The following is a 10,533-nucleotide window of genomic DNA, read 5'->3' as shown; positions in this document are numbered from 1 at the left end:
CAACCATACGAGATCTCCCTAAAAAGAAAAGCCGGGGCCAGATGGCTTCATGTCAGAATTCTACCAAACCTTTAAAGAGGAACTAGTACCTATATTACTCAACCTGTTCCAAAATGTAGAAATAGAAGGAAGATTACCCAACACATTCTACGAAGCAAACATCACCCTGATCCCCAAACCAGGAAAAGACCCAACAAGAAAAGAAAGTTATAGACCAATATCACTAATGAATATAGATGCAAAAAAATTCAACAAGATCCTAACAAACAGAATCCAGCACCATATCAAACAAATTATTCATCATGATCAAGTTGGTTTTATCCCAGGGTCTCAAGGCTGGTTTAATATACATAAATCCCTAAGTATAATTAAGCACATAAACAAATTAAAAAACAAACATATGATTCTCTCAATTGATGCAGAAAAAGCTTTTGATATATCCAGCATCCCTGCATGATCAGAACACTTAAGAAAATTGGTACAGAAGGGACATTTCTTAAACTGATAGAGGCCATCTACAGCAAACCCACAGCCAATATCGTATTAAATGGAGTTAAACTGAAATCATTTCCACTCAGATCAGGAACTAGACAAGGCTGCCCATTGTCTCCACCGCTCTTTAACATTGTAATGGAAGTTTTAGCCACTGCAATTAGGGAAGAAAAGGTGATCAAGGGTATCTATATAGGGTCAGAAGAGATCAAACTTTCGCTCTTCGCAGATGATATGATCGTATATCTGGAAAACACCAGGGATTCTACTACAAAACTTTTAGAAGTGATCAAGGAATACAGCAGCTTCTCGGGTTACAAAATCAACATTCATAAATCAGTAGCCTTTATATATACCAACAATAGTCAAGCTGAAAAAACAGTTAAGAACTCTATTCCTTTCACAGTAGTGCCAAAGAAGATGAAATATTTGGGAGTTTATCTAACAAAAGGCGTGAAAGAGAACTATGAAACTCTAAGAAAAGAAATAGCTGAAAACGTTAACAAAAATTATACCATGCTCATGGCTGGGAAGAATCAACATTGTTAAAATGTCCACACTACACAAAGCAATATACAATTTTAATGCAATCCTTTTTTTTTGTTTGTTTATTGGCCCGGGCTAGGTTTGAACCCGCCACCTCTAGCATATGGGACCGGCGCCCTACTCCTTGAGCCACAGGCGCTGCCTGCAATCCCTATTAAAGCCCCATTGTCATACTTTTAAGATCTTGAATAAACAATACTTAGCTTTATATGGAATCAAAAAAACAACCTCGAATAGCCAAGACATTACTCAGAAATAAAAACAAAGGAGGAGGAATTACACCACCAGACCTCAGACTATACTACAAATCGATAGTGATCAAAACAGCATGGTACTGGCACAAAAACAGAGAAGTAGATATCTGGAACAGAATAGAGAACAAAGAGATGAATCCAGCTAGTTACCATTATCTGATCTTTGACAAGCCAATTAAAAACATTCAGTGGGGAAAAAGATTCCTTATTTTACAACTGGGGCTGGGTGAACTGGCTGGCAACCTGTAGAAGACTGAAACTGGACCCACACCTTTCACCATTAACTAAGATAGACTCTCACTGGATTAAAGATTTAAACTTAAGACATGAAACTATAAAAATACTAGAAGAGAGTGCAGGGAAAACCCTTGAAGAAATCGGTCTGGGTGAGTATTTTATGAGGAGGACACCCTGGACAATTGAAGCAGCTTCAAAAATATACTACTGGGACCTGATCAAACCAAAAAGCTTCTGCACAGCCAAGAACACAGTAAGTAAAGCAAGCAAACAGCCCTCAGAATGGGAGAAGATATTTGCAGGTTATGTCTCCGACAAAGGTTTAATAACCAGAATCCACAGAGAACTCAAAATGTATAAGCAAGAAAAGAACAAATGATCCCATCGCAGGCTGGGCAAAGGCCTTGAAGAGGAACTTCTCTGAAGAAGACAGGCACACGGCCTACAGACATATGAAAAAATGCTCATCTTTAATCATCAGAGAAATGCAAATCTAAACTACCTTGAGATACCATCTAATTCCAGTAAGATTAGCCCATATCACAAAATCCCAAGACCAGAGATGTTGGCGTGGATGTGGAGAAAAGGGAACACTTCTACACTGCTGGTGGGAATGCAAATTAATACATTCCTTTTAGAAAGATGTTTGGAGAACAGTTAGAGATCTAAAAATAAACCTGCCATTCAATCCTATAATTCCTCTACTAGGTATATACCCAGAAGACCAAAAATCACAGTATAACAAAAATATTTGCACCAGAATGTTTATTGCAGCCCAATTCACAATTGCTAAGTCATGGAAAAAGCCCAAGTGCCCATCAATCCACGAATGGATTAATAAACTGTGGTATATGTACACCATGGAATATTACGTAGCCTTAAAGAAAGATGGAGACTTTACCTCTTTTCATGTTTACATGGATGGAGCTAGAACATACTCGTCTTAGTAAAGTATCTCAAGAATGGAAGAAAAAGTATCCAATGTACTCAGCCCTACTATGAAACTAATTTTTGGCTTTCATATGAAAGCTATAACCCAGCTATAACCTAAGAATATGGGGAATGCGGAGAGGGAGGCGAGGGGGGTGGAGGATGGACAGAGGGAGGGTGATTGGTGGGATTACACCTGTGGTGCATCTTACAAGGGTACATGTGAAACTTAGTAAATGTAGAATATAATTGTCTTAACACAATAACTAAGAAAATGCCAGGAAGGCTATGTTAACTAGTGTGATGAAAATGTGTCAAATTGTTTATAAAACCAATGTATGGTGCCCCATGATCGCATTAATGTACATAGCTATGATTTAATATTAATAAAAAAAAAGAAGGGATGGTGCAAAGATATGTAAAAACAAAGCTTGTAGGAATAGACCATTCACGTCAATTTATAGGGAAAAATCAATCTTGTTTGTTCCCGATTTTTTGTAACTTTGACTCAATCTGTACAAAAACAAAGTATATAAAGATACTCATCCCCTCAATTCTTACAGCAGTTGGCAAACAGCCTTACCCATTTCCTACAGAATGCCTTCCAAATATCGTCATTTTACATGTGATGTTAAAAAGGTTGGAAAGCACTTGTTCCAGCCATTATGCCTGGACTACTTCGGAGATTCCTTGAAGAAACAGTTTTATATTTTCCAAACTTCACAATGCCTGTAAGAGTCTTCTGAATATAGTTTGATTACTCTTGAATGACCTGACATTAATCTATACTTTCCATCATGATCTTGCTTATTTAAATAATCCAGTTTAGAGAAGGAACAGAAATACTTTTCTTGGGATATTTCACAAAATGTGTGCACTACCCAACATGTGCTTTAACTCCTGGCTAAATGTTCCTTCATATTTTATAACTGATAGCTGGCAAAGGCACGGACTGATGATAAGCATGGGGATCTTCTAAAAAGATCTTGCATTATTCCAAAGCTTTCACTGTGGTTATTAAAAGTCACTGGTTTTGGGCGGCGCCTGTAGCTCAGTGGGTGAGGCGCCAGCCCCATATACCAAGGGTAGCGGGTTCAAACCCGGCCCCGGCCAAACTGCAACCAAAAAATAGCCGGGCGTTGTTGTGGCGGGCGCCTGTAGTCCCAGCTACTCGGGAGGCTGAGGCAAGAGAATCGCTTAAACCCAGGAGTTGGAGGTTGCTGTGAGCTATGTGGGGCCACGGCACTCTACCAAGGGCCATAAAGTGAACTCTAACTCTACAAAAAAAAAAAAAGTCACTGGTTTTAATTACAGAAAGGGTTGCTCAAATGCCCTATAATTATCTGTAGTTGTCCTTAACTACTTTTCTAAGAATATCTTTCTCTCTCTCTCTTTCTTTTTTTTGAATCAGAGCCTCACTCTGTTTCCTAGACTTGAGTGCAGTGGTGTCATGATAACTCACTGCAGCCTCAAACTCCTGGACTCAAGTGATCCTCCTGGTTCAGTCTGCTGAGTAGCTGAGATCACAGCTATTTTTTGTATGTTGCTCAGGATGGTCTCAAATTCCAGCCTCAAGTACATGGTGATCCTCCTGCCTTGGCCTCCTAAGTTGCTGGGATCACAAGGCATGAGTCATTATGCCTGACCTTGATTTCTACTTTTTAAGAACATTTTTAATGAACCAGAACTTACAGGACACTTTTGTTTTAATGTTCTTATTTCTGTTTTAGTTTCCAAATAAGGAAAAGTCTCATAATCTTTATCATACATATATCTAACTCATACAAATGTAATAGAAATGTAGTCTGGAAAATATCACTCATTTCAGGACACTTTCTTCTATCAGGATTCTTGACTTCAGTATCCATAGAGATGACCTTTCCCATCCCATGCTACCTAGCTGCTTCCAATCCTCTCCCGTCCTTCCTCAACCAGTCACTACCGTAGTTGTACTTGTTTACTAATTATTGTAACACTTCAAAACTTCAGTTTTAAGCATACCACTTTCTAACCACCACCTCCTACATTTCTAAGTCATTCTAGTGCCCCAACTCTAAATGCACCTGTAAACCACTGACTAAGCCACATTTTCACTATCCTTCTCCTCTTCTCGTGTCCTCAACTTTCTTTTTACCCAGCTTTAATTCCACAGACCACCATTATACTCTTGTCCCTTTCATGCGGTCACTCACACCCCTGACAAAACCACAACCTTGGTTAAATTCATGCACTCCACACCTGCGCCCATACAGCTTTACATGGCTGAAGAAAAACATACAGTCTACTTGCTGGTTCACTTTAAATTCATTACACCAACCCTGAGAAGTCCTTTATTTTGCCTATCAAACTGTTTCCCAGGTTCATTTACTCTCTCGTTCTTCTCTCCTAAAACACTTCTCTAGCTGTCTCCTCTATCTGACTGCTACACAGTATTTCCCTATGTAATCTAAAACCGAGCTCCAGACCAGCTCTCTGCCCCAACGATACCAGGCTCCTCACAGCATCTTCTCTAAATCCTCAAGCTCAAAATGTCCTTCTTCATTCTCTTTATTTCATATTTATACATGACCACTCTCAGCAAATCGCGCTGATTTCACCTTTAGGATATATCCACAACCCTCCTCTACAGCTAACCACGTTGGCACAAGGCAGCATTCCCTCCCAGCTAGATTGCTACAACAGCCTTCTGGTGCTCCCTGATTCTGCCTTTGCTTCTGTAATTCGGCCATTCAATAAACAAGTCATTATGGTTCCTATAAAAACTATATCCCTGAGCTTTAATATACTTTGGGTTTCATCTTCACTTTAGTAAGATGCTTACTGTTCTTAAGCCACAGAAGACTAGTCTACTGCACAGTCATTGCTTCAGATGTGTTCTCAATTATTTTTGATAAATTTTCCCTTTCAAATATAAATCTCTTTAAAAACATTTGCATATATTTTTAAGAATGTGTTCTAGGATATAGAACAGCCAAAGTAATTGATCTTCATGAGATACAAACTCATAATAGGCCAACTGATATGACTAAGCAAATCAATTACAGATTTAGCTAGTATTTAGTTCAGAATCATCAACCTTTTGATTAGGTCTATAAAAAAAGAGAACAAATAAGGTTACCAATTCATTTTCTTTAGGAATCCCAATACACTTGTATTCCAAAACTAAAGTGAAAATGATTTAGTCAGAAGTCATAATTTCGTATTATATTCTCGATGCTTTCAAAGCCCAACAGTGATTTTAAAAAGAAATTAAACATGCTTTCACTGAATTTTTAAAAATCTATACAATTCAAGCTAATGAAATATTTTATTGTACATAATAAAAGTGGTGCTTTAAAAAAAAAAAAAAATTCCAGGCCCAGACATCTGCAGGAGTATGTGAGGAATGGATTCCACTCAAGTATAATAAGCAATACTCCAATGAATGAAACCGTAAATCCACCCCACTCTTTATAGTAAACACTAACATTCACCACAGGCTTGGAATTCCTGTAGTATCAGTAAATCTATTCTTTAAAATATTACAAACATGCTTATGATGCATAGGAAGATGAAAAAATTTGGACTGTAACTGCACATGATATGTAATCCCAGCTCTTCTAATTTACAGCCAGTTAAAAATGACAATATCCAAAGTATTTTAAAATGGTATACGACTCACTGGTGATTTTCTACTTAAATAAATAGGAAAATCTGCATTTTAATGTCACATTGAATTTCAATACTTTTCAATCCAAGAAAAAAAACTGAGACATGATCATGAGTTCAGGATTATATATATTACAATTTGCCTTGTTATAATACATTTGTGGCTTTATGATAAAAATAACTCAGGGACATATGGAATTCAAGCTAATTTGTGTAACTGTCACAAGAAAAAAAAAGCATTAAATGCATTTCTGAAATAAGTATTTTCATTTAATTTCAGAATCTCAAAACAGCGTTAGACCTTGGCCTTGTTTAAAAAAAGTTTAGTTAAACACTAAGCTTGCTAAAAAACCTCCTTGAAAGGTTTAAACACAATTGATATAGAAAATGCTTTCCCTCTAATCTCAGTCTTACATAAATGGAAGAGGTGAGGGAGAAAAGGTAGACAATTTCTTTAGCAGCATATATGGCTAAATCCATCAACCACCTTAAACTATAATGTCCATTATTGACCCCATTAAAAAGAACTGGGCAAATATCAAAAGTTACCCATTTCATAAACCAAAAGACAATAATTTTAGGGTTATAGTAAGTAAAATATTTTTGAGACACTTCAAAAACTTTTTTAACTATAATCTAGAGGAATCTTCTCTTCATTGTAAGAAAGAAAGACATAATAGAAAGTAAAAGACATTTAAACTAAACTGATTTGTAATCCTCTTTGAACAAAAGAAATGGAAAATAATGGTTGATTAGCTAAGCTTTGTGCTCTAACCAAACTAGTTAATTATAGTGATTTTAAATGGCATCAGCCCATCTGACTGGGCAAACTGACAGTTCTGAATACTTTTGCAATAATTTCTTTAACGCAAAGACACTAAAATGATCCGGTCATGCAATGTTCATCTTATGCATTTTGCATCTCTTTGCCAATCTTGTAGCTAAGGATCTTGTTCCAATCAATCTTAGTGCGCGTAACTGGCAACTGTCGACGTAAGGCTTTGAAAGTAGTGTCCGACATCGTCTGATAATTTTCACTGATGGCAGTCTATGAAAAACAGTAATGAGAAGTTTAAAGCCCAGAGAAGGAACAGAACAATTTAGAAAACACATAGATGTTTTCAGCACAAACTTTATTTAAGCAGCCCGCTTTACTGCTTTTAAACAGTCAATAACAACCCAACATGGTTTTAAAACTGTTTAAAAGCACCTAAAAGAAAAAGCTTACAATCATTTTCGATAATTAACATTTAATGAAAAAAATTATCAATTAGATTTAATATTTGTGTGCCCTTATTTTGAATCTATTTTGCCATGTAAGAACAATTTATAACTTACTGTTTTTAAGGAGTAGAAACTCCTTCAATTCACAAATTAAATGCTTAAATTTGAGTGTTTAGAAGCTGATAAACAATGTAAAAAATAGAGAATAAAATGAAATGTGATCTAATTAGACTATTCATAATCCAGATGATTTAGAAAATACCTCCTGAATTAAAGTTTCCAACTAGAAGCAAAACAGCCATTTAAAACCTTGGCAACATTCCAGATAAGGGATATTCAACCTGTATACAGAAATTCCAGTTGGCCAAAATCTAGTCTATTTTTTTTTTTTTTCTTTGAGACAGAGTCTCACTCTGTCACCTTCATTAGAGTGCTCTGGTGTCACCGCTCACAGCAACCTCAAACTCTTGGGCTCAAGCAATTCTCTAGCCTCAGCCTCCCCAGTAGCTAGGACTACAGGTGCCCACCACAACGTCCAGCTATTTCTAGAGACGAGGTCTTGTTCTGGCTCAGGCTGGTCTCAAACTCTTGAAGCGATTAGGATTGGTATTTTTAAAATACAAACTTTTAACTGAAGTTATTTGCCACTCTTTTTGCCTATATTTAAACAAGTTTGTCCCTGCACTAAAAGTAAATACACAACAAAAAGACTATCGGAAAAAAATTTCAGCATTATGGTTAAAATTAAAATTTCAATGCCATTAATTCATGAGTCAATATGGCTTATATCATATTTTTGAAAATCATACCTGGTATTCGTTCTCTGCAGCTTCTACAATCTTTATAAATTCTCTTGCTGTTTGCACTTCATTCTGAATGAAACCCCAAATCAAAAGTAAATAAAATAGTAATTTAAGGCTAACCCTCTAATATTCTTAAATATATGTATGATTAACGAAATGTTATAATTTAATGAATAAAAAAGAAATTATGACAAAGAGAAAATACTGTCAGATCAATTATTCTATTCCAGGAAGAATTAGGCAAAAATATTTCAAAACTCTACGGAATGAGCCTGTTCTCAATGTTTAACTGGTTAAGGAAAGGAAAATCTTAATAATACACATTGATGGAAAGTTCAATTTATACATTGTAAAACACAATCTCTATGGGTAATAAGATAGACTAGATTACTAATTAATGACTCTTTAAATACTGTTACATGTATACAATGAACAATATTTATCACTATGGTGCTTTATAAAACAAAAATACCAATTAGGAAGAGCATATTTTAAAGTTTAAGGTGAATTTATTATTTAAACATTTTCTGGAAAAAAATTTTAACTTACCAATATATGGGTTTATGGTTATTCACTTTTTTCTTAATAGTAAAGTTAGTGGACATGTATGTGTGTGTATGGGGGTATATATATGTATGTGTATATATATTTACAAATCAGTGTTAATAGAAAATTCTCTAATAACTGCACACTTTATTTTAATCAATCAATTATTTTGAGACAGGTCTTGCTCTGTTGCCTTGTCTAGAATACCATGGTGTCATAGCTTACTGCAACCTCAAACTCCTGGGCTTAATCCTGCGTTAGCCTCCTGAGTAGATGGACTATAGGTGCATAGCATACCACCACACCCAGCTAAGTTTTCTATTTTTTGTAGAGACAGGGTCTTGCTCTATTGCTACGCTGGTGTCGAACTCCCAGACTCAAGTGATCTCCCTTGGCCTTCCAAAATGCTGGATTACACATATGAGCCACCACACTTGTCCCACTTTTTGTGTGTGTGTGTGTGTATCTAAAATATTTATACATACATATTTATGTAATAAGCTTTTATCCTCTCTCTAAAAATGGAAACCCTGTAAGATAAAGTGACACTGTTCAATGTCAAACTCCTCAAAGAAGATAGTACCAAGTATCCTTGTTAAGCAAATGATATTACAAGTAATAATTACATATGATCCATAACTATATGGAATATCATGTCTCATGGAAAACGAGGTATTATTAAAGTATTTTACTGGCAGATTTTGCAAGGAAGATTACCACTTAAGTCAAAAGAGCAATCACCTAAGTGCTAATGAAAAATTAAAAAAAAAAAAAAAATGTAGCTTTTGTAGCTTACCTTTTCAGGTAGCATCTGGCCTAATATGTTCACGTGTATTTCTTAAAGTTAAATGATTTCTTAAGCTAAAATTACATTTTTCTTTAAAAATTATAAATTAGCTAATTTTTAATATTAGCAATTGATGTTTATAATTGATACTTCTGGTATAACTGACTTATAATTGATACTTCTGGTATATAATTGATACTACTGATACTTTAGGTACAGAATGTACCTAAATGTTGTAAGAAAATGTCACTGTTACTATTAAACTATTAATATCCTTTGGGGGTGGGTGGGAGGGACAAAACTCAACAAAAACAAAGTTGAATACACAATGAAAAGAATATGTGAAAAAACTGAGGAAATAAAACCAAGTTCAAAAATTCTTAAAATTGAAAGTGGAACTTAAGAAAAGGTTCGTTAAATTCTAATCCAAATAGCTAGAGAAAAAAATATATATAATACGGTTTAAAGTAAGGTCCAAGATCATAAACCTAAAATGTAAAAACCAAATCCACAAAACTCTTGGAAGGAAACAATGAAATGAATCTTCATGACCTTGGGTTAGCCAGCGGTATTAATATACCAAAAATGAAATGATGAAAAAAACAAAACTCAGATTACATCAATACCAAAATCTTTTGTCTGCAAACAATACCATCAAGAAAATAAAAAGACAGCATGAAAACATCTGCAAATTACACATGATACCTGTATCCAGAATACATAAACAATTATAACTCAATAATAAAAATATGAATAATCAATTAAGAAATGGGCAAAGGATCTGAATAGACATTTCCTCAAAAAAGATACAAATGACCACTAAGCACAAGAAAAGATATTCAGTCAAGAGGAAAACGTGAAGGAAAACAGTAGTAAGATACTACTTCATACCCACTAGAATGTCCACCATCAAAAAGATAAGTCCTGGTAAGGACATAGAAAGATTGGAATCCTTATACACTGCTGGTGAGAACGTAAAATGGAAGACAGTCTAGCAGTTCTTTGAAAGTTTAAACTGTTAACATGTGATCCATAAATTCCACTTGTATGTATATACCAAAGAGGA

At 35.2% G+C, this 10,533-nt stretch overlaps 1 protein-coding gene across 1 annotated transcript in view; it reads right to left on the bottom strand.

Moving 5' to 3' along the window:
- Positions 1 to 5,647: 5,647 nt before the first annotated feature.
- Positions 5,648 to 10,533, bottom strand: part of CAPZA2 (capping actin protein of muscle Z-line subunit alpha 2) — a 61,502-nt gene continuing 56,616 nt past the window's right edge. The window contains exons 9-10 of the mRNA XM_053608863.1: positions 8,141 to 8,203; positions 5,648 to 7,155 (exon numbers count right to left, since the gene is read on the bottom strand). Coding sequence (XP_053464838.1) covers positions 7,015 to 7,155; positions 8,141 to 8,203 — 204 coding nt within the window. The 3' untranslated portion in view covers positions 5,648 to 7,014. The remainder of the gene's footprint in view (positions 7,156 to 8,140; positions 8,204 to 10,533) is intronic.

Source organism: Nycticebus coucang, chromosome 11, assembly GCF_027406575.1.
Source record: "Nycticebus coucang isolate mNycCou1 chromosome 11, mNycCou1.pri, whole genome shotgun sequence".
NCBI lineage: Eukaryota > Metazoa > Chordata > Mammalia > Primates > Lorisidae > Nycticebus > Nycticebus coucang.
This window is presented reverse-complemented; position numbering and strand designations above follow the sequence as displayed.